The following is a 26,251-nucleotide window of genomic DNA, read 5'->3' as shown; positions in this document are numbered from 1 at the left end:
AAAATAAATAAAATCCCGGAAGAAATATTTCCCGGAAGAAAAAAAGAATATTAAATATAATAATTATTATTATCATATATTTAATATTCTTTTTTTCTTCTTTTTTTTTTCTTCGGAAGAAAAAAAGAATATTAAATATATGATAATAATAATTATTATTATTATGTAATAACGATTTAACAATTATTATTATTATTTAATAATAATTATTATTATTAGGGTGGATGATGCTTTTCAACCACCACTGAAAAAAATCATTATATTTTGTATGCTACTGGTTCACGTTCTGCGCATGCGTTTCAAATTTTTATGTAAATTGGGGGCTTAAGAGTCATCGGGCCCATTCGTAGTGGGGAGTTGACGTCACTTAAATGCAAATTATGGCTGCTGTGACTGATTCATAAATTGGAACATCAATACAAATTTAACTGCATGATGTAATTTTTTTGTACTGGATACATATTGTTTCTAAGAGTAAATTTCTTCTATTTGAATTGAAAATATCACCTTCAAGGTGTTGGACTTTGGATCAGAAGGTTGTGAACTGTTAATACTGGGCCTCTGATGAAGTTCCTTAAGTTGACCAATCAAACATTTGTTAAGTAAAGCCGACAATTGCTAGATTTCAGTTTAAATAACACAGTAAACTTACATTAATGTAGTTACTTAGATTCTTTGTGTACTGTTAACAAGGATAAGTTTAATAAAACGAACAAAAGTGATAGATCTTTTTAAATGTATAAAACACAACCATTTGCCATCTCCAGGTCAGTCAGCTAATCCAGGTTGTCCACTACTCCTTTGTTTGTATTATAGTCCAGGATAAGCATGGGCTTTTTCTCACTTCCTGTGAAAAGTGGATATAAGTAACACATTTATTTATTTTTAGGACAATATGAAACAACGTTGTTGTTGTCTGTAAAAGCAAATTTTAAAGAAAGTGGAACCCTGTCCTTCACCTGCATAATTTCAGCGGTCAGATCAGGTTTATTTTTTTTTATTGTGCCCACCATAGTAAGTTTCCGGTTGAGAAGTCCAAGGTCATAGCTGGTAAAAAAATTACTACATGTGTCCAACATGTGATATTGTGACCCCTTAGTCCAGTAGTCATATTGAGGATTACAAGTTTTCCTTGTTTTTTCTCAGGGATGCCACTCGCAGGTTTGCCTGTGTAAATCTGTAGATTCTGTGCATAGCTGGTTTTTGCATCAGAGGATACCCAGGCTATGCTGTATTTGCCTGGCTTACTAGGCATGTATTGCCAGAAGAGGCATTTTCCACAAAAAGAGACAAAACGTGTGCTAGTGAGTTTAATTATTGTTTTAAAATGTTATATTATAACTGGGTATATTATAACTCGAAACCGACCCTAACAACTCAAAGGTCATAATTTTCACCAGAGCATTTTATAATTTAGTGAAATAGATTTTTTTGTTTTATTTTGTTTAAATAGGTTAAAAGTAAGGGTTAAAGATTAGGAAGGTTAGGAAGGTTAAAAATGTTAAATTTAAAAAAAAAAAAATTTTTAAATATATATATATATTTTTTAATTAAGAAGGTTAAAAAATGTTAAATAACTTTTTGAATTAGGTTACATAAATATAACTATTTAATGGAATATATTCAAAATATTTACTAAGTTCATTTATGTATATTAAGTTTAGTAGTAAGTTTTATTTATTTGATAATTGCAACTGAACTGTATTTGATATTTTAGCAGTAAATATAGTATATAAATATAGTAAATATAAAGCATAATTCAATTGTATCAGATTTTTATCTGAATGTATTCTTTTCAATGTGGAATATAAAAACACATTGGATGATGTTTAAAGAATTGAATGTCTTTCATGTGGAGCAAAACTGCCGTTTTGTTTATACGTTCATTAAGTCTTTCATCACAACAATTGTTAAATGATTCATTTGATGTTTTATCCCAGGTTTTCTCAAATTTCTTTTTTATAGAACTCGCAAACAAATGATTTATTTGAGTGGGTATTCATCACATCACCTATTTTCTCATTTAGTTGTTTTGCTGTTACTTTTCCAATCTGTTCCCATTTCTTAAGGGTCTGTGGAGCATCCAGAAATGTAAATACAGTTTCCCTTAATATTTTACTTCCTGCACGTAAAATTTCAAAACGTTTATTTGTTGGAATATTTTCTTTAACTTGATTGAATACTTGACTCATGAATGTATCAAACACTTTCTTTTGTAAATGAAATTGTAGATCAGAAACATTGACAATTCTCATTTTAGCACTTTGGAGTTCTTTGCCAAGTTTAATATTTTTATCATTTTTATGTTGTTTTATAACTTCAGTAATTGGTCCTGTACATCCATAAAATTCTGAAAATCCAATTTACACTTTAATCCCATAGCAATGGCCCAGTGTAAATGACAAACAGTCTAATGCAAGCATGCAGGGTACCTTGTGTTTTTTTGGCATGAATTGTTTTAATGCATATTTCATTTTTTCTACAGCTTTTTTTTTTTAATGAGTTCTGTTTTCCTATAAAGATTTTCTTTAGAAGGCTCAGGTATTAAAGGTATTAAAACCTTTTGTGCAGGGTAAAATTTTAGGTTAAAATTTTAATTGTTACTTCTAGTTACAACTATTTCAGTTGATTTTGTTTTGTTACAGAGATTCTGATAGAATAATTTATTCTTTCGCAGAATATTTTTTTTTTGCGTTCTCCGTCTTGTAAATTTTTCCTGATTAAACCTGAAAAAGAAATAATAATCTGTATAAACATCCAACCAGAACAGAGTCATAGAATGAAAGCACAAGCTAGAAATAAATTTATAGGGAATAATTTAGGAATTTAAAGCTTTTATTCATAATCTATTTCTGTTAAGCCGTTTTGGGACAATGACCATTATTATACAAAAAAAAAATCAAAGCTATGCAATTAAGCTATATAAATATAATTAGATTTAATTTAATTAAAGGTGGTGTGTGTGTGTGTGTGTGTGTGTGTGTGTGTGTGTGTCAGTTCCTGAATATCATCTTATCAACTTCTGTTTAATAACAGTTATGTAAGGAATCTGGTGTCACCTCTTTTCAGTTTGGTTCCTCTCAAGGTTCATTCTTAAAATTGTATCAGTGAGTTGCTGAAACTTGTTTAGGATATGGTTTCTTTAATACTTTTTTCTTGTTACTTTTGTAGTTATTACTGTTTATACTTGGTAAATTAATGGCAGCAATTACAACCCCCTGTTTTAAAGTATTAAATGATGTTCAACATTTCAACAACATTAAAAACTAAATTTTATAAGATCTTATAATATCCTTTGATAGAAATTCCAAATAAATTGGAGGGTTGATAAAGGTTAACCAAATCAACAGTTTGAAAATTTTTATCAATTGGGATGTGACTGTAAATTATGTTGCTTCTACTAATATACTGCTATATGTGAAATAACACTAAAATCATCAAGCAGAGGACATTCACAGTGGATCTGTGTAAACAACAATTCACAAGTAGGAAATAGATATAGTGTTCTGTCAGATGTACATTAATGTCAGCTACTGGCAAGAGTTAAGGGAAACTAAATGCTTACATTCAAAATAATTAGTAGGTAAAAAATCTGTACTGTCGTATATCAATGCATTTTCAACAGGTTACTCCAAAATCAGAATGTAAACTAAATTGGTAATATTTCAAAGGCATTGAAAGAGAGCCTTCTGAGCTACAGAAAAACATTTTTTGGCTTATCTGTCTTACTTTTTTTAGAAAATTAACTAGAACGTTTTGTAATTGATTCTTTACCTACTTGTTTCTTTAAAGAGATAATTCCAGAAGCAATCAAACCTCTTCTAAGAATAATAAGTTCTTCACTTAGCACGGGATATGTACCTAAATCATTTAAGCTATACTGCACTTGTGCTACACATGACACACTCCTTTTTTTCTAATGGCTACCATGTACAGTAGTGTTAACTTTTATTTACTCTTTTAACTAATAATCATTTACATATCCATTTTAATGAGATGGTGTGTTATTACTGATGGTTAATATTAAAGCAACTTACCTCTTATCTTTCTTTAAATTCTGTTTTTTAAAGACACTCATGTTAGTGGTCAAACTTTATTTAAAATTCACCCAGATTGTTTTTACGTGTAAGTTTCCTATGGCGTCTAAGTGATTCTGGGTAACCTTCACTACGTAAAACGTAGGGAAGAGCATGTTGTCATAGCTAATACAAAACACTTTTAAACACATGCACACATGCACGCACACACACACACTCACACCCTAGTAATCTAGCCATATAATGTCATTATATTACCACACCTAACAGATAATTCAGCTGTATGAACATTACAAAATAAAGCACTAGAAACTGCAAAGATTTCAGCTATATATTACACCCTAATAGCCCACTGTTTCTGTCCCTTGTTTGCATTTGCCATATGCCATATATGTAGAATGAATTTAAATAAATTCATCATCATTATTGCTTGCTATTATCGTTTCATAAGCTCCTGTCTGTGCCTTTCTGATACATATTTTTGTTGCTTTATTCTTTGTCATTATTATTCGTTTAGTTCATTTTTGTTCATTTTAACTTTCTTAACTGGCTAGAAAGGTCATACAAATAATAAAAAAAAATACTGCTCAACATACTTTATGCTTACTTACCTATTTTTTCAGAAATAAAATAAAGAATGAGGGCGCCACTGCTCTCCAGAATCCCATGGAGGGTGAGGGCGTGCTCCAGAGTCTCACTGAGGGCACCGCCGGTGCAACAGAGTCCCGCCGAGGGCACCGCCACGCTCCAGACTCCCGCAGGAGCCGCCCCTGGAGGAGGGGTAAATGTCAGAGAACCACCAGCCATGCCTCCCTCCAAGGCTTACATTCTCACTCAGCCTCTCCCTGCTTTAATCACCTACACCTGTTCCCCATTTACCTATCCCCTTCATAAGGTCCTGATTACCCTTCACTCACTGACGGATCTACTAGTTGCTATAATAGATCACCTGGACTTCCTACCACTTGTGTTCCTTATGCTTCCATGCTCCTGGTTCCACTTAGGATGAAGCACTCAAACTTAAGTTTAATTCAGTTCAATTCATTTTTATTTGTATAGCGCTTTTAACAATGAACATTGTCTCAAAGCAGTTTTACACAGATAATGTGGTGATTAAAAGTGAATATGTTCTTTATAAGTAAGTTTGTCCCTAATGAGCAAGCCGGTGGCGACTGTGGCAAGGAAATGGCATAAGGAAAAAACCTTCAGAGGAACCAGACTCAAGAGGGAACCCATCCTCATCTGGGTTGCACCAAATGTCCATTTATAGCAGATATACTATGTTGTGGGGTACAGTGATGATGATCAGAAGCAAAAAGTAGTCCTGAGTCTGTGTAGGAGACTGTTGACATTAACTACAGTCCAATCCATCCTTAAAGCTCCCATTCTTACTCCGGAATTTCATGGAACCACCCAAGGTGTTGATGAGAAACTGTCCCAAGCTGCACAGAGTGGCCTCCAGTCGAAGAGAACACTATCCAGAGGCAGGCCTGGACGAAGTGGGAAGATCCACGGAGGGGAGAGGGGCAGGAACAGTGGTAACTTGCGCCTCAGGAGCATGTTTAACTCAACCTAGAGAGAGAGAGAGAGAGAGAGAGAGAGAGAGAGAGAGAGGTTGACAGGAAGAGAAGGATATGGATTATTAAGTGTCCTTATTGTTGTATGAAAGTTAATATCACTGTGCAGTTTGGACTCCGGCAAGACTTGCTATGGCAGCATAACTAAAAGGGAGAGCATGAGGGGACGACAGCATACAAATATCCCAGTTCACCAAACACTCTATATCCATGTTCCCTCCAGATCTGCACCTTTACCTGAGAAAAAATCTACTGATCAAAGGCTTGAATAAATAAATGTTTTTTAACCTGGACACTGAGACTGTGTCTGAGTCCTGAACACTGATTGGAAGGCTGTTCCAAAACTGTGGGGCTTTATAAGAGAAAGATCTGCCCCCTGTTGTAGTCTTCATTATTTGAGGAACCAACAGATAGCCTGCACCTTTCGATCTAAGTAGGCGTAGTGCGAGACCGTTAAGTGCTTTATACGTCAGTAGTAGTATGTTATAATCAATGCGAGATTTGATTGGGAGCCAGTGTAGACTAATTAAAATAGGAGTGATGTGGTCATATTTCCTAGAGTCTAGTGAGGACTCTTGCTGCTGCATTCTGAACTAACTGAAGCTTATTTATGCACCTACTCAAACACCCAGACAGTAAAGCATTACAGTAGTCTAATCTAGAAGTAACAAAAGCATGAACTAGTTTTTTATGCATCCTGTAACGACATCATATTTCTAATTTTAGCAATATTTCTAAGGTGAAAGAAGGCGATCCTGGTAATATTATTCACGTGAGCCTCAAAGGAAAGACCAGGTCAATAATAACACCAAGGTCTTTGATAGCCGTACATGCTGAAACAGAAACACCATCCAGAGATGCTACGGAATTGGAAAGTTTGCTTCTAGCTGCATGTGGTCCTAGTAAAAGTACTTCTGTCTTATCTGAGTTGAGCAGAAGAAAGTTATCAAGCATCCACTGTCAAATGTCCATTACACACTCCTCAAAATTGTTAAGATTATCTCTTTCATCTGGCTTTGCTGAAATATACAACTGTGTATCATCAGCATAGCAATGGAAGCGAATACCATGTTTATGTATAATTTCACCAAGAGGCAGCATATAAAGAGAAAAGCAGTGGGCCTAAGACAGGTCCTTGAAGAACACCAAACTTTACCTCAGAGAGTGTGGAGAACTCACCATTTACATCAACAAACTGATAGCGATCAGTCAAATAAGACCTGAGCCAAGAGAGAGCTGTTCCCTTTATTCCAACAACGTTCTCAAGTCTAGCAAGCAGTATAGTGTGATCAATGGTGTCAAAAGCTGCACTAAGGTCGAGCAAAACAAGTAAAGAGACAAAACCCTGATCAGAGGCCAATAAAAGGTAATTTCCCACCTTAACTAGCACCGTCTCTGTGCTATGATGAGGCCTAAATCCTGACTGATACATTTGAAAAATTTTATTCATAAGTAGGTGTGAGCATAACGTCTCTAGGTTAAGAACGTTACCCTAGTTCCCCGAAGGAACGAGATGCTGCTTCGAAACGCTATGGGAACGCCCCTGCGTGACCACGCTCTGAACCACGTGTGAAATCCAGCCAATAGGCAAGCCATGATGTCATAAACAGTGCCTAGAGACGTTCCCCTTCAGGAACTCGAGCTGCGTCGAAACGCTATGGGAACGAGGGTCCAATCATGCCACACTGACCAGACCCTGCCGAGAGAGTGAGGGCCTCGGCACCAGCACGCAGGACAGAGGAGCCCGGGGTGGCTCTGAGGCCAAGGCCATAGAACCTGACAAAGGTCAGCGGGGTGGACCAACCCGCAGCATCACAGATGTCTTGGCGGAGCGGGGACCAGGACTCGCAGCCGAACAGCTGCACCGACCACCTCCAAGGACTCGTCCTGTGGAGATAAGCACCCAGTGCTCGCACTGGACACAGCCGGGCTCGTAACCCCTGGTCGGGGGCTATAAACAGAGGAGGGCAGAATGCCTGTAACACGACACATCATGTGGGAGCACCCAGCCTTGTGTAAAGAAACACTCTGGCCATGCCAGGGGGCAACTCCAGGCGGGAGAAGGCAACTGCCAAGTCCCAGACAGGCACTCTGAATCGCGTCCCGGGCCACAGCCTCCGGGCGCCACGGAGGAAACGTGTCACTAATGGGACCTACCCAGTGAACACGGAAACCCTCAGGGTCAAAGGGGTTAACCCTGTGGCAAACTGTACCTGCAAAAACTCCAGAACTGAACCGACCGGGCAGTTAACTGGGTCCAAGTCATGGTGCTCACACCGTGACGCAAACAGTCGCCATCGTGCGGCGTACGACCTCCTCGTGGAGGGAGCTCTGGAGTGGAGAAGGGCCTCTACTACCTCGGTAGAGAGAACAGCCGCTATGAACCGTGCCCCCTCAGTGGCCACAGCCTCCACAACTCCGGGGGGTAAACCAGGGTTCCGCCCGCCATCGAGGTGCTACCAGGAGGAGACAGACTCCCTCCCGGCGAACTCATTCCAGAACTCCCGAGAGCAGTGCGATCGGGGGAAAGGCGTACAGGCGTAGCCTCGGCCAAGACCGTCCCATGGCAGCCACTGTCTTGACAGGGCATCTGCTCAGACATCCAACCGTCCCGGGATGTAAACGGCTCTAAATGAGAGGAGTTCGTCCCGGGACCACAAGAGGACCTCCCGCGCCAGTTGTTTGCAAGGGCGAGACCGGAGGCCCCCCTGGTGGTTGATGTATGAGACCACAGCAGTATTGTCTGTGCGGACCAACACATAGCGATCTCTAAGGACTGGGAGGAAGTGTTGTAACCCCAACAACACTGCCAGCATCTCCCGGCAACCTATGTGCCACAAGAGACGTGGGCCACTCCACAGACCCTGGGCGGAGCCACTCATGACCGCTCCCCACCCCATGCGGGAAGCGTCCATCGTTAGCGTTACGCGACGACAAGGAGTCCCTAAAACGGGGCCTCGGGACAGAACATAGGGTCCTAGCATGCAACCAAGGCTCAAAGGGCACACCGCGAGACCTTGATGGTACGATACAGACTCCCGCAGGGAGAGAACCCTCCTGCCCCGAAGCCACCACTGAAGGGGCCACATGCGGAGAAGGCCGAGTGGAAATACACAGGACGCTGCCGACATGAGACCCAGCAGCCTCTGGAACTGCCTCACAGTGACTGGCTGGCCTGCTCCTACCCTCCTGACTGCAGTGAGGATGACTACAAACCGGGCGGGAGACAACCGTGCCTGCAACCCAGCCGAGTCCCACACCATGCCGAGAAAGTGGTTCTCCGCGCTGGGGAAAAGTACACTCTACCCGGCGTTTCAGTCTGAACCCCAGGACCTTCATGCAGGCGAGAACAGCATCTCAATGCCGAACTGCCTGGTGCTCTGACGAGCCAACATTAACCAATCGTCGATATAATACAAAATGCGGATGCCCTGAAGCCGCAGCGCACTCTGTGAAGGCACGGGGTGAGAGCGCTAGGCTGAACGGAAGGACCAATATTGGTAAGCTTCGCCCTGAAAGCAACCTCAGAAACCTCCTGTGTGCAGTAAAGGACGGCTGCGTGGGAGCATGCAACCTCCAGATCTAGCGTATGACAAATCAGTCCTCGGACTTGACCTGAGACACGATCTCACTAAACGAGAAACCTGAACCCGGCCTCAAAAGTGAGTGGTTCAAGGAGTGGAGACCCAGAATGGGATGCAACCCACCGTCATTCTTCGGAACAATGAAGCACGGGCTGTAGCAGCCTGACTCTCTGAACAAGGAGGAGGGAACCACCACAATGGCCCATTTCCTCAGGAGAGCACGCACCTCTTGTCCCAGGACCAGAGCCTGCACGGGTCCCACCAGGGTGGGACACACCCGTTGAACCGGGGAGGAGAAGATGCAAACTGAATCGCGCAGCCCTTCTTCACAGTACGCAGGACCCCCGAGAGACTCCAGGCAGCCCTCCAGACTGACAGAAAGTCTCCACAGGGCCATCAGGCCTACGCACCACAGCCCGTTCACTAGAGGCGAGGACGATCCTCAGGCCGTCCAGCCCCTCCTCGGGCTTAGAGTGTCGCCAGGGGCCGCTAGGACCTCCCCGCGGGAATCGGGTGGCAACACTCTCTCACCGGGCTATTTCGCTGTGCCTGGACTAGCAGGGCGAGGCTGACGCCGAGCAGCCCCATCGGAGCAGCAAAGAACCACCACTGAAACGCCACCGCAGTCTCCTGAACCCGTTAGCAATTGCCCTTACCTACAGCGTTACCAGGTCAGGCCAGGAGGGGACATCATGGTGCTCAGAAGGAAGCTTGCATCATCCCCCATAGCAGGCCAGCCTGGTATGCCTGCAACACACTCATCGTGTGGAAGCAACCCGCAGCCTGACCTGCCGCGTAGCCCAACCCACCAGAGCCAAGCGGCTCTTCGTAGGCAAACCAATAGCCATCACAGACGCAACACTCGGGGAGAGATAGCTAGCAAGCGTCTCTACCACAAGCGGCATCGTCCCGTAGTCGCGCCACTTAGCTCCAATAACATTCGCACCCAGCGAGAAACATCGGAAAAGCACGCATGCACACGGGCCTCCCAGGACCCAGACACCTCGGTGCGCAGATCAGGGAAGGCGCTGAGGCTGTGACACATGGCGCAGGAAAAGCTCATCGAGCTCACTGGGTGCGCGCTGCTTCTGCTACACGACCGGCTAGATCCAGCTCAGACCCGGCCCGTGCCACGACCTCAAGGAGCTCCACGTACAGCACCTCGGATGAAGAAATACGGAGCACCGCGTCACACAAACCGTTTCCAAACGAGTGCTCTCCCCAGGGAACGGGAGCTCGGCTAGCAGCCGGGAGCGCATAGCCACACAGCTTAAATGCTAACAGCCGATACCATCGAGAGCCGAAGCCTCGAGGGAGAGCACATCTTGTAGCTTCCTGGTTTACGCGACGTCACCTGTCTATGACGTCATGGCTTGCCTATTGGCTAGATTTCGCACGTGGTTCAGAGCGTGGTCACGCAGGGGTGTTCACATAGCGTTTCGACGCAGCTCGAGTTCCTGAAGGGGAACTGCTGTGCTACAACCTTTTCTAAAATTTTGGATATAAAGGGGAGATTTGATATTGGCCTGTGATTGGACAGCTGACATGGGTCAAGGTCAGGTTTCTTAATTGGGGGTGGATAACTGCCAGTTTAAAGGATTTAGGTACATAACCATTGCTGGTGAAAGAGTTTCATTTTTAAAACAGGTTCAATTACCTCTGGAATTATCTGTTTGAGGAAACTTGTTGGCAAGGGATCGAGAGTGCAGGTTGATGACTTTGTAATTGATTGTCTGTTGTAATTACACTGCTGTCTACAGGGTTACTTGTAAAATAATTTGGATTTATATTAACCATCTTGCCTGATGTTTTCAACTTTAATATTAAAAAGGTTTATGAAATCATTACTACCTAATGATGGTGTGCATGTTAGTGCAGTGCTTTTATTTCCTGTTAATTTTGCTACCATGCTGAATAAAAATCTAGGAATATGCTTGTTATTTTCTATGAGGATGGAGAAATATGCTGATCTAGCAGCACTAAGAGATTTTCTATAATTTACGAGGCTCTCTTTCCATGCTATTTGAAATCCCTTTAATTTTGTTTGATGCCATTTACGTTCTAATTTCCGAGGGGTCTGTTTTAACGTGCGCTTATGATCATTATACCACTGTAGTCCGTGTTTACATGTTTAGAATCAATAAAGACATTGTGTTGTACTCCCGGTTCCTACGCCTGGTCTATCCGTGACACTAGATAGACAGCAACAAAGTTCATTAAAAACACAATTTCCCTTACAAAATACATCTGTGTTAGGTAAAACAGACATAAGTATTACATTCATGGAGTGACTTGCTCAGTGCGAGAGATATACTAAGCAATTTTTATTTTATGCCCATGAGCCAAGAGACACTGGGGACATGTATGCTAATTCCTCATTTTTGCTGTGATCTGCTATCTCACACATAAAATCCAAAATAATAATTTCTTCAAATATTTGCAAAATTAGACACAGGGTAAAAGTCAGGCTTTTTATAGGAGTATAAAATGTGTTTTTTGTTGCTGTGACTATGCTCAGCAGCTTATCTTTATCCTCCTCCAAACAAGCATCCATTTAGGTCTTTGGACAGTGACATAATTTTCAAGGATCCAAGGCAGATGCTGCGACTATGCCGGGAACAGGGAGGTTTTTAACCTCCTGTAGGTAGGTCGTCTTGTCGTTGTTGGAGATCAAGCCCACCACAACAGTGTCATCAGCAAACTTGATGATGGTGGTGGAGTTGGAAGTGGCCACACATTCATATGTGTACAGTGAGTACAGCAGGGGTCTCAGAACACAACCCTGGTGAGCTCCAGTGCTAACATCTAATGGAGTTTTTCCTTGCCACAGTCACCATGGCTTGCTCATCAGAGATAAATGCACACCATTTGCCTTGACAGTTGATTTCTGTAAAGCTGCTTTGAGACAATGTCTGTTGTGAAAAGCGCTATAGAAATAAACTTGACTTGACTTGACTTGAGAGTGAGGGTGGATGAGTTGTGTTTGCCCACCTGTACGGCTTGTGGTCTGTCTGTCAGGAAGTGAGAGATCCATTGACACAGCTGCAGGCTGAGTCCCAGGACCTCCAACTTAGATGTTAGCTTGGAGGGAATTATGGTGTTGAATGCTGAACTGTAGTCCATGAACAGCATCTTTGCATAATTCCTTTTTCTGTAGTCCAGGTGCTTTCTGGGCAGACCCTCTCATGACACGTTTTCTTAATGGCACCCAGAGGCTAAGCACCCCGGTGTGACTTAGAGTACCTGGTTGGGACCTGTCTATCGTGTTGGGGGCTCTGTCTGAGCCCTCTTTCGAGCCTCTGTTCAAGGCATCTTGGAGGCACCTCTCCATCAAAGACTATGTTCTTGTTGGCCATTTGCTCTCTCAAGAGATTTGGAGATCTGCAGGCCCTTCCTGTGGCCTGCTCCTTCTGGAGGCTCTCCAAGTATACTTTTTGTACCCTAGAACAGGTTACATCCCCAAGGTACAGACCCTGAGCAGATGGATCATTGATGCCATCACATCCTCTTATGAGTCCTCTGGTCTCCCAGCTACATTCGGGGTCAGAGCTCACTCGACCCGAGTGTGGCAGATTCTAAGGCTTGGTCCTCTGGAGTACTCCTCCAAGACATTTGCAACGCTGTGGGCTGGTCTACCCCGCTGACCTTTGGTTTTACAACATAGACCACAGTGCCACTTCTGGCCCCTCTGTCCTTCGAGCTAGCTGTGCTCATACACACTTTTACACTCCTACCATCAGGAAAACGGTTCCGAAGCATTAGGGCCGCCACAACAAGACTATGCAACAGTTTCTTTCCTCAAGCCATCAGGCTTCTCAATACACGGAAATGAAACGGAACTCTCACACACACACACACAATTACTCAAATGTGTGTAACGAACTGTAACATTTTTCCTGGACTTAACACTTAACACACACTCATCACTCATCTCAATCCATTCCACCACCATTCAGTTATTTATTATTTATTATACTCAACTGTACCACACTCTCAACTGCTGTTTTTTGCACATTTATCATTATCATTGTATTATACTGTTTACTGTTTACATGCTGTTTTTTGCACCTTCGACTGCTGCTGTATTTTTTTGCACTACATTGTACTGTTTATAGTCACTTCTGGGATATAGTATTTTATTTTGTATAGTTTTTACAGTTTTCTTGTACAGTACTGTATAATAACATATACAGTAGGTTTACTGGTCGGCGCTATATAGGGTTTTGTGTCTTGTCTTGTGTCGTCTGTCTGCACTGTCTGTCTGCACTGTTTGCACCAGGTTGCACTCGATGCACTTTATGTAACTTGTGTTGTAGCTCTATGTTGTTTTGTTTGTTGTTGTTTAGTGTAGCACCAGGGTTCTGGAGGAACGTTGTCTCGTTTTTACTGTGTACTGTGTACCACTGTGTATAGTAGAAATGACAATAAAAGCCTCTTGACTTGACTTGACTTGACTCAGGGTCTGGTCAGTCTGGCATGATTGGACACTCATTCCCAAAGCGTTCTGACGCAGCTTGAGTTCCAGAAAGGTAACATCTCTAGGTTACGTATGCAACCCTAGTTCCCTGAGGAAATGAGATGCTGCGTCTCTAGGCCACACTGCCGGCATCCCTGCAAAGCTTCCTTCTCTTTTACAGAAACTGGCGCCAGCATCACTCCATGTGCGTTTTATACTTCCTGGTCATGATATCACCCCACCCGTGATGGCCCGCGTAAAATTTTGACTGATTACACACATTATTTCAGAGTGTGGACGTTCTCAAAGCGTTTTGACGCAGCATCTTGTTCCCTCAGGGAACTAGGGTTACATACCTAACCTAGAGACGTTACATACTTTAATGTCTCTTGTTTTCTCTATCTTTTTTTACTTAGATATGTGAGTTTTGGGAGTGACATTGTTTACTTCAGTTTGGGACAATCACTCAAATGAGGTGTTTCAAGTTCCAGATCAGGAGAAAGTGCAAGTGTATCTTAATGTTACTTTGAAAATCTAAAATTAATGTTGCAATGTTACAGTTTTGTTACATTATGTTCAATGTTAGATTTGGTTCCTTGTTGATCCCTGTTACTTGTTAGCACACAGGTTTTGAACAATTGCTTTAATTTAAGTGCTGTTAAATGAAATGACCTGCACTTTATGCCCTATGCTTGCTCGTTTTTTTTTTTTACTCTGGAAGTAATTGTTAACCAACAATAAATGTTTGAATATGAAACATGTTTTGACCATTTATTTAATAAAATTAAGCAAATTTAAGGTAGATATATTAGGTAAGTAATAAGATGAAAGATGAAAAGAGTACATTTTATGTATTACACAAGCACAAAGTGCATTATATATAGTACAAAGATAAGCATCCTTTACCCATATTTTAAATGTATTCTATATGCACGAATGTGTCATATATATGTTTATTTATTGTAGTATTTAATGTAAATTTGTTACATATATAAACATAGCAATTTTTGTAATTTTTTTTAATATATGTGGCATATATGTACAATATATGTATGTGTGAAATCCAAACAAGAACATATATGCAAAATATGTGCTTTTCATATATTGCTATATATCAGATTTTCGTATGGGGTGCTATAGCGTTGCTAACAGAAGGCCAGTGTTTAATGCATGCAGCAGTATAGATGTGAGAAATGTGCTTACTGGGGTGTAAAATTGCAAAATACAATTATACATTTATCAATTCATCAAAGCCATGATTTGGGTCATTGTCCATCTGTACTGTGAAGCAACTTCCAAACAACTTTGCTTCATTTGACCAGACAGTGTATCCTTATACACTATCGAATTCATCTATTTTTTTTCTGTCTTTTGTCACATTATTAATAAACACCAGTGGTGTTTTTCTGCATCCTGAAATTACATCATATTTATTTTAGCAATATTTCTGAGATAAAAGAAAGGCTATCCTGTTTGTCCATATGTGCCTCAAAGGAAAGACTGGAGTCAATAATCACACTTTCTTACTGCTGCACATGATGAGACAGAAAGACCATCCAGAGATAATATGCAATCAGAAAGCTTACTATGAGCTAAATGTGGTCCTAGTTAAAGTACTTCTGTCTATCAGTTAACAAGCATCCACTGTCTAGTGTCCTCAACATTATTAAATTGATGACTCTCATCTCGCTTTGCTGAGACACATTTCTCTTCTTGTCATTTTGATTAAGATTGATCTTACTTTTTTCTCTGTCCAAAGACTTCTTTTCCAGAGATGGTCTTTTTATTTTTTTTGTTTTTAAGATATTTTTGACAATGTCATATCTGGCCTATTCTTGAGGTTTCTGAAGGGTTTGCACCTTGTGGTAAACCCTGTGTATTTGCTTTCATGATGTCTTTTTTTTAAATTTGTGGATTAGATGACAATGACTTGCCTACCTTCTGAAAAAAAGTTTTTCACTTTGGATGTTGTAAAATATTGTATTTTTTTTTTTTTTTTTAACCATAGAGAGGATGCTGTGATCTTCTACCACTGTTGCCTTCAATGGACATCCAGGGCTTTCTTTACTTGAAATGTAGTAAACTATTGTTTTGGCCACTCTTAATGTTCATTCTTTCTCTCTGATTTATTTGTTTTGTTTTTAAAGCCTAATGATGGCCTGCTTCAATTACGTTCAGAGTTCCTTTGACTGCATGAGTCACTTCCAAATGTGAATGCCACACTTCAACGCCAAATATTTTACTTGCTTTATCGGTAAAGAACAAAACAAAAGGATTGTGCACACTTGTCTATGAAACAGCATTTGAGGTAATTGTCTGATCACCTTTGGGCCCTTTGCTCCTGTTATCACATTAATTACACTCAACTTTACTAAAATGTCTGTTTAATGCATCCCAGTGTTTGCATAAAACAATTTTTAAATATTGACGATATGATTTCATTCTACAATCAACTGTACTTGTACACATGCTCTCCCATACTAAATATAAAGCACATGCCTCCTGTTAAATGGATTTCATTGTAATAACTCTTTGTTTACTTAATAAACAAAAAATGTTTTATCTTGTCTTTCTATTTAGTTGTCTTTATATTGAACTTGCAATAGTGTGGAACGTCCACCAGAGAGCGGTACAACACTGTTGACAGGCCAGTGTTTCATGCATGCAGCAGTATAGATGTGAGAAATATGCTTACTGGAGTGTAGAAAATAATATTATACATTTATCCATTTAGTCAAAGCCAATTAAATTTTGGTTTAAAAGATTTAAAGGCCAACAATTCACAATCATTTTGTTACATATATTTATACATATATTTGGTACCATACATCTGAATATTAACCAATGTTTAATCATGAACAAATAACATAATTTATTTGATTATGATGCCATACCATAGGTAATCAAAAATATTGGTATGCATAGGTATTGTGAGTGTCTGAAATTCATGAATCCCAGTATGACCCATGATTATAGAACTACACTGATCTTCCTTTTGCTTTGTAAGTAACCAATTGTGATCATACTGTAGTAAGAATAAATTCAAGATATAACCTTAAGTGATGAAATATTCTTAACACCTACACAGAAAACACAAAGAAATTTTTTCTTTTAATTCCTCTCCTCAGTGGGGTTTAATGTGTGATACCTGGCTTGCAGGTGAGACGTGGCTTTAAATAGCAGAAATCATGCTGTGTGAACATTCTGACCTCTACACCATCTGTCTCTATGGAAATGCTGTGTCACATGCTTATGTCTTTTTTTTCCCTCTCACTAAGCCACTTGCGTGAAAGTGCACTTAGACTGCTCCCTCCCAACTTCTTTTGGATATTTATTTTTTAAAATATTTATAATCACAAGCCAATATTATATCAGTGTCACATTTATTTAAAATAAAAGGCACGAATCTTGTCAGAAATATTACAGAATTGCTTTCAGCGCAATGTATGTACAAGTAATGTAACTAAGCAGCAAGCCAAGTAGTTAAGCTAGCATTAGGGGGATGAACAAAACAGTAAAAGCAGATTTTACAGTTTTAATTATATTTCTTTAATTCATAGTTGCAGACTGAAGAGGATTATTGGGCTGCTGATACAGCAGTCATCAGCTTTATTTTATCTCATGTCTAACGTCAAAAAAATCCCTACTTCCAATTTGTTGTTCCAAAAGCTTTCAGGTGTGTATATCTTGATAACAATGATGCTGTGACAAACTTTCACATGCCTTCAGCTGTGATTACAGGATGTGCTACTTATTCTCTCTGACTTAGATCTCTGCTGACTATGCCATTCTGCCCTTGAGATTCGCTAATGTTGTCGCTACATCCACAAGCTCTTGTGTTGCTTGACCTTAGTGCAGCTTTTGACACTACCGATCATAATATTCTCCTTGTTAGACTAGATGTTGTCGTTGGAAATAAGGACACAGCTCTCTCCTGGCTCAGTGCTTATTTGACTGATTGTTATCAGTTTGTTAATGTAAATAGTAAGATCTCTACATGCACTGAGGTATAGTTTGGTTTCTTTATATATGCTTCCTCTGAGTGAAGCTATACATAAACAGGGTATTAGCTTCTATTGTCACATTGCTGTGTATGCTAACAATACACAGTTGTATGTCTCAGCAAAGCTAGATGAGAGACTGAAGCTTGACAATATTGAGGAACGTTTGAAGAACATAAGACCTGTAAACTTCCTTTTACTTAATTCTGATGACAGTATTTTTACTAGGACCATATTGGACCCCTTGGTGTGGTGATTGATTTTAGTTTTCCTTTGAGGCTTATGTGGGTAACATTACCTGAATAGACTTCTTTCATCTTACGAATACTGCTAAAATAAGAAATGTCATGGGAAGCAGAAAAAATAGTTCATGCTTCTAGATTACATTCTAGTAGGTGCAAAAGTAAGTTTCAGTTAGTCCAGAATGCAGCAGCAAGAGACGTTACCAGAACTAGAAATATGACCACATCAAAACACTCCCAATTAAATCTTGCATTGATTGCAAAATACTACTACTGACATATGAAGCATTAAATGGCCTTGTGCCACAATATCTGCATTAACTTTTGTTTCATTATGATCCACATTGCCTACTTCGATCAAAAGATGCAGGCTATTTTTTAAAACCCAGAATAATGAATTAAGTTTTAGTTTTAGAATTAAGAAACAATTAGTGTTTTGGACTCAAAATCTGTTGTCACCCCCTCTCTCACATGTTTACTCAAGTTTGTTAAAAGTGGAGTTATGGGCCATCTCTTATTTCAAAGATCCCTCATGTCTTTATTACTTTTTGGTTTTCCCTTTTATTTATGCTGCCATATCTATTCTTGCTGGAGTCCCTACTTACACCCTGCTCACACTGTACAGTGTCTTTAAATATTTATGTACAAATAGGAATACTTAACAATCCTTATTTCTCTCTCCTTGTCACCCATTTACTCTCCTTCTCTCTCTCGCTTTCTCTCACTGTTGAGTTAAACATGCTCCTGAGGTACCAGTGACCAGTGTTCCTGTCCCTTTCTTCTCTTCAGATCTTCACGATTTGTCCCGACACCCTACCTCTGGATGGAGTTCTCTTCAATTGGAGGCCTCTCTGTGCAGCTGTGGATGGTTTCACATGAAGAGCCTAAAGATCCAGGAAGTTGCTAAGTGACCCAAGAACTATGAGGATGGATTTGGACTGTAGTTAATATAACCAGTCTACTATAATAGCTTAGGACCACAGTTTGAACAGTTCAGCATTTAAGTGCCTGTCAGGAACTATAATGAATGGACATTAGGTGCCAGATAAAAATGGGTTCCATTTTAAATATGATTTGCTAGTGTGTCACTTTATGGGGACCTGATTTAATTTGTGTCAAAATCTACACAAAACAAACTGCGTCAAGATTCTGAGACCTTTTTTTATTCTCTCTTGCCTTAAACACACGCAAACACACACAATAAAAATGAAAAGACAAGAGGCCTTTTGTTTGTTTCATCTTTTTATATATACACATTTATATGTATGTACACTGTACATTTATGCCAAAATAAATCAACATGTGAAATTATATTGTGCACATTACACTGTACTTGTAATCAAGAAAAGTATTAGAGGGTGGGATTCGTTATCCAAACACACAACATTAACACTACTTAATCTGTACACACACACACACACACACACACACACACACACACACACACACACACACACACACACAGACACACACACAAACACAGGCACACACATACATTCTGCAGCATGGCCAATGCCATGTCCATCAGTATTATAGTCATTATTTATAATCCTCCTGTTAAATTTCTCTGATATGTGACACACAGACACCTGTTGAAATGCTGGCTGAGTTAATTCTCAGAAAGGTCACAACATAAGTTTTTAACTTTAATTTAAAAATTCAAAGTTAAAACTCTTTAATACAAATAAGTCAAATAAATAACTAAATAACTAACTAAATAAATAAATAAATAAGCCTAACAAACTAATCTGAGCTCACGTTAGCTGCCTCACCATTTTGAGTATTAGATTGAGAACATAAGAGAACATATGGATTGAACTTTCTTTACTCCAGACTTCCGATTTGGTTGTATATATATATATATATATATATATATATATATATATATATATATATATATATATATATATATATATATATATACAGTACAGACCAAAAGTTTGGACACACCTTTATTTTCATGACTATGAAAATTGTAGAGTCACACTGAAGGCATCAAAACTATGAATAACACATGTGGAATTATATACATAACAAAAAAGTGAACTGAAAATATGTCATATTGTAGGTTCTTCAAAGTAGGCATCAAGAGAATGCCAAGAGTGTGCAAAGCAGTAATCTAAGCAAAAGGTGGCTACTTTGAATAACCTACAATATGACATATTTTAGTTGTTTCACACTTTTTTGTTATGTATATAATTTCACGTGTTAATTCATAGTTTTTATGCCTTCAGTGTGACTCTACAATTTGCATAGTCATGAAAATAAATAAAACTCTTTGAATGAGAAGGTGTGTCCAAACTTTTGGTTTGTATTATATATATATATATATATATATATATATATATATATATATATATATATATATATATATATATATATATATATATATATATATATCATATCATAGGAATCATTTAACATTTTATTCATGGAATACCCTCATCTTTGGCTGTTAGGTTTCTTAGCAATGAAAGCTGCTTTCTGTTACTTTGTGAGGCAGCGCAATTTCCCTAAATAATATTAATTATTAATTTAACTATTTATTAAACAACATTCTTTTCAGCATTGTTGTAGAAATTTGTGTTACATTCAATATGATCTGATTGTTTTTCTAAAACAATTCTGTTTTCTGTTTCTGTTCTGATTTCATTTGTAACAAATGTCCTTTTGTGGATAATAGTTAGAACAATATTACAACCATCATCTTTTGGCTAGATCAGTAATTGTTGTATAAATATGAGGCTTAATTATAAGGTTTGTATTTATAGAAAGTAAAATTGTTTATAATGAGGTTTCAAACAATCATATGTCACATTGTTTACAATGGCATATTCTAAAGCAAACAGCCTTGTGTATTATTTTGCAAAGAAATGCAACACAAACATGAGGACTGGCTCATATTTAACAATCCAAACTTCTCAATTATGGAAAGTTATGTTAATAATGCTTCATAATATGATAGTTACAAGCCACTAAATTTGTACAGTATTCAAAATACTCCATGAAGCATGAAGTCTATGGCTAACAGTGTATAGCCAAACACTTCACTGAGGACACACCAAGGTGTTGGATATGGATAGTTGAGGAGTACGACAAAATAATTAATAACCTGAAGTATTATGCTTTTTGTAACATATTTATCCATTCTTAATTCCCTAAATGTTTAGGCATGTGTTATGAATTCCCAGTGTACAGTTGGTATCTGTTAAATAATGCATTACTTTAGAGTGACACCTGCCACACTTTTTATCAGACCACTAAAAGAGTGCTGTCTATAAAGAATGACTATTTTTAAATAATACAGTTCTGTCCAACAGGTTTCCAGCTTTTTAACTAAAAACATATGGACCTTCAGAAGTCCAGTTCTGCCTTAAGGGCATCATATACACTTATATTATATACATTATATTAACATGGCCTGAATGACTGTTGCCTAACAAACAATTTCCAAATCCAAGACTTTTTGGCTGAAAGGATCAGTGCTATGTGCAGAGAAAAAAGGTTGAGACTTTTAAAGTAAAGATGATATCCTAACTGTGAATGATGAGGGTGGCAACATTATATTGTAATGATGTGTTGTTGTCAACTGTTTGCACCAGTTGACAACAACACATCATTACAATATAATGTAAAACCCCAAAAGAAAAACAGATGTCCTCATAAAATGCTAAAACAACACCTTAAGATATCAGCTAGAGTGTTAAAATTGGTCACAGCTGGGTCTTCCAGCCAACAAAATGGCTTAAAAGTGAAATATGTAAAGTATTGGTGTATTGGACCATCTCAAAGCCCTGACCCAAATTCCAGAGAACATCTGTGGAAAGAATTGACAAATAATTTCTGAGCAGGATTCGGAGCAGCTTGTGGGAGGATGTGACAAGATGTGATTCAGGTTCTAGCAATTAAATGTATAGACACCAAACAGTAACAAAGTCTATTTGGACTTCTGACCCACTGCAGATCTGATGTAGTAAATAAAAGCTGCACTAACACTTATTTAAGGTTATCTAAAAATTTTCTAAGAAACTTGAATTGAAATGATGATACCCTAACCTAACACAGAAAATGTGAGATAAGTATGTGAACTTGCATGGAGTTGTAAAACATCGAGCCTATCTGCTCGTCAACTTTTGGCCTCAATTTACTTCAAAATGTTTTTTAACTTCAAATCTTAGTGACTGCTCTTCCGTACCATGCCATCACTTTGACTTCAGTCTGGATTTGTCCTTAACACGCTTATCCCTCACTCCATGCATGCCAAAGGTCGTGCTTGTCACAGCTCGTTATGCACAAGAAGGATAAAAAGCAAGAGATTTCTGCCAGAGATTCTCACGCCTGATGTCTCTCACCCTTCCTGCCTGACAATTCTAGTCAGAATATGGAGGACAAAATGTTACTGCAATGTTACAGATACTCCATACACACTGAGTGTGTGATTACAGCTGTACACCGGTGTGAATGGGTTACCTCGTTCTTATTTACCTTACAGGATTCACAACCTTTTCTTGCTTATATTGCTTATATGAAATGGTCCACTGCCACAAAATAAAAATAAATAAAAATAATACAGCCAAACATTTGTTCACGTCAAAGTGGAAACTTTCCAAACACCAAATGTAGTAGAGCAGCCAAGTATGAGCTACAGGCTAATTCAGCTAATAAAAAATACACATCTTCTACGTGTACTAAGCTTCATTGCAATATAACTGCTATCTACACATAAATTCCACAATGTAGCTGAATGCTACAAATTACAGTGGAAACCAAAATCACCTTTTCCCCCTTTTGGAACAATTTGGGTACACTGCAAAATTTGGCTTGACCAGTACCATTGTTTACCAGTAAACAACATAATTAACTTATCATTAAAATTAAGTTTACTAAAAATGTATTGTATAGTTTTCTAAAACGTAATATTTAATTTTAAACAAAAAACACTGAATATAAAAGATGTCTTAGCTTTTGAACGGTACTAGGAGTGAGAATTTCTTAACTATTCCTTTTAAACCCATCTCCTACTACCTACAATGTCTTAAAAAAATGTTTTATTCCTATAGCTGAAGTTTACCAGTAGGCTAATGGCAGTAGGTTTTCAAAGAGCTAGGCTGCCTAAAAGAAAAGAAAAGAAAAACACTTTTCACTAAGCTTATATTTGTCTATTTAAAAAAAGCCAATATATACTGTACTTTATGGATGATAAATCTCTGTCGTGCTAGTGTCTCTCTCGAATGTCATGCACTTCCCACAATATAAACCTCTCTATAAATAGAACATTTGTCCAATCACGGCATCATATTGAATATTAATAGCACACCTGTGAGGTTTTTGATTCTAAATTACCACCATGCAAACGATGGTGACTGGTTTGATATGTATCATTACTTCGGTTACGACATACAGATACATGATACCAGGAACAGAAACATGTCATGTATTTGGCACTATCTTTATTTTGTTACATGTAGCAGTGCATTTTTTTCAGTAAAGTGCTCAGTTATTTCATTTAGCACCATTGCCCAACAGAGTGCTAGCAAACTGTTTCTCAGGAATGTCATGATTTCCATCGAGGTTATACAATCCAGAAAATACAGTACACTCTATCGAAGTGTAAAATAAGATTCCTAAATGTGTGCTAATAAAAATACAAAATCAAAGAAATCATGTAAAAAAAAAAAGATAATAATAATTTGATTTAAGTTGTGTAAATGAGCTGAGTTCCACCTGAATCGCTTTGTCTCTTTTACATACATACACACAATAGGACAAAGACTGAAAAAACAGCAACATTTACACACAAAATACACCAGATTTTCTGCTGCTGCTTCCCTTCAAGCTTATTCTTTGCCCAGCAGGTGTGATATTTTTTCCTTTTTTTTTCTTTAAAGTACTACTTTGGCTCTTAAAAAATAAACTCTACTAAGAAGTTTGTTGAACACTGGCAGTGATCTGGTTAGGAAAACAATGCGGGTGATGCAGCACACTGCATCAGCTTTTCTATTAATAGTGCATTTCTACTTGTCTAATATCTCAAACACACACATACACACACACACACACACACACACACACACACACAAACACACACTGTTGCCATCAACCTTATAACCTTTCGCATTTAAACTGAAATCAAAACAACAATGAAAAGTCCTCATATCCTGCCCTGTTTCATACATTACTGGAATGTTTAACATTATCATTTAGAATGGCATTTCACACCTTTTTCATTTGGTTCTTCTGCTAATTTTAGCTGCAGTTGTTCCCTCAGTTCTGTTGGTTGGAGCAAGTGAAAGCGCATCAGTAGGAGTCACGGTTCTGGTGCGGTTCGACTTAAGCAAGAAAGCATTTTGATACACAAAGTTATGGCGCTGTTAGTTTCAGTTGTGTCCGCTCAGTTATTGTGCTCTGCCAATGCTAAGCAACTTGAACTGACTGTTTCCTTATATGACAGGTTACTGGATGGACATTTCTTTGTACCAGGATCAACAGACTTTTTCACCATCAAATGTCATTCCCCCAGTTCCTGAGTCATCTGAAGATTTCCTCCAGACCCACTATTCAGCTTTTAGAAAGGAAAAATGCTATTCAGCTCAGCATTTTGGATGAGACTGTTATTACATTTGTGTGTGCAGCAAAAAAATGCACCACGGACCACAAGTGTATATTTAAGTAAATAATTTTAAAAGGTGCATAATCAATATTGTCAATATTTTCAAATGTTTATATTTTTTTTATATTAAACAAACAGCAGCACAATGACTCATGCATTCTGGAGGACATTTTTAACCACAATCAAAGGTGGTGGAAAGACCACACCATGTTAATCCAGGAACGAGGAATATTAATTTAGGAACATATCCAACTCACACTCAAATGTGGTAGGAACTCTCTTCCAGTGCTACATAAAAAAACAAATTTTGGATTAGTGTAACTCATCGTACAAGAGAGGCGAATCGGCAATTAATTTTCCGTAACCATAAATAAAAAAATAAATATATTTCAGCACTCTTCATTTTCCATATTGAGTTATGATAAAATCATGGCAAAACTGTTACCACTGTATTGATTTAAACCAAAACTGAAATCAATTAAGACTGTAAACCTACAAGCCATTGTTTATCCAAATTTTTTTTTACATCACGGCACCCACGGTACAAACAAATTACAAGGAATTCCAGCAAAAATGGGTTTCTACACTTGGTGCCAGGAAAACCGGCAAGAGATGGTGAAGAGATTCAAATAAAGAGTTAATCTCTCCATCCATCAGGTATTGCACTGCGAAGCGATCCTTACGGATCTTTACAGGGGAATGATGAATGAAGAAAGGAATACAAAAACATGGCAGTAAAAGGGTAGGGTTTCTCTCAGCTGGCTGGACATCAGGGTGCTCCCCAGACAACTAAACAGTCAAAATAAATAAACTGAAGGAAGACAAGCCTGCTTTCCATTTCTTAGTACAGGTCTTTTACAATCTTTACAATCTTCTTGGCAGTGCTTAGACTTTTTATTTTGGTAGAAATGGAAAGAAGGAATCTTAGCAGGTGCAAATCAGGAAAAACAGATAAGAAGATAAAGAACAGTTAAGGAAAGAGCCCATCTGTGGACACATAGAAAAAAAGGACAGAAAAAGGAGCAAATGTTGGATGGCTTTTTGTACCCGTGTTCAAGCTTGTGCATATTAACAGGGGCTTGTGGTGTGGGTTTATTCTGGGTCGGTGCTAGTGGGTGGTTCCATTAAGCTTTGAGGGCATGCCACTGGGCAACAGCAGTGCGAGGATGGCCCATCATATCTTTCCAATGTTTCACCTCTGCAGGGCCACTCTTCCATGACAGATAGATCTGAATAAATTAAAGAGATGTAGAGAAAGAGAACGTAGCAATATCTCAGAAAATACAGTAAATAAGACACAATGCCATTACCCCTGTACCTTTGTAGATTATGTTGCCCCCTGTGCTTTATTTTCTACTTATGTTTATCCAAACCAGAATTAACTTTCCAAAATCCAGCAAACAAATGTAATTTACACTACATTTGACAACTAGAATAATCTATTTATCGAATAATATACGTCACTTTTTGGTATTTTTTATATTGAAGAAAACACCCTAGAAAAATTGTGACATATTTTTGGAATCTACTCTAAAGCTTGGCCAAACTCCCTGATCTACTACAACTAATAAAGAATACTGAAAGTTACACTTTCACAGAATCATCACATATAACTGTGAATCACAAAAAGTTCATCAGACCACCATTAAAAGTTCTTTTTTTTAATTTCTGATTTAAATAATCATTTATGGCATCAACACAAACCACTATGTTTGATAAAAACCCAACATTGCTCATCACCCTG

General features: G+C 38.6%; 1 protein-coding gene across 4 annotated transcripts in view; it reads right to left on the bottom strand.

Moving 5' to 3' along the window:
• Window positions 1-23,327: 23,327 nt before the first annotated feature.
• The window catches only part of syt7b (synaptotagmin VIIb), a 142,349-nt gene continuing 139,425 nt past the window's right edge, over window positions 23,328-26,251 (bottom strand). For all 4 annotated transcript variants that reach the window (XM_046857440.1, XM_046857441.1, XM_046857442.1 and 1 more), the window contains one exon: window positions 23,328-25,736. In XM_046857440.1, coding sequence (XP_046713396.1) covers window positions 25,632-25,736 — 105 coding nt within the window. In that variant the 3' untranslated portion in view covers window positions 23,328-25,631. The remainder of the gene's footprint in view (window positions 25,737-26,251) is intronic.

Source organism: Silurus meridionalis, chromosome 9 (genome assembly GCF_014805685.1).
Source record: "Silurus meridionalis isolate SWU-2019-XX chromosome 9, ASM1480568v1, whole genome shotgun sequence".
NCBI lineage: Eukaryota > Metazoa > Chordata > Actinopteri > Siluriformes > Siluridae > Silurus > Silurus meridionalis.
The sequence above is the reverse complement of the archived record's forward strand: the minus strand, read 5'-3'. Positions and strand labels throughout refer to the sequence as shown.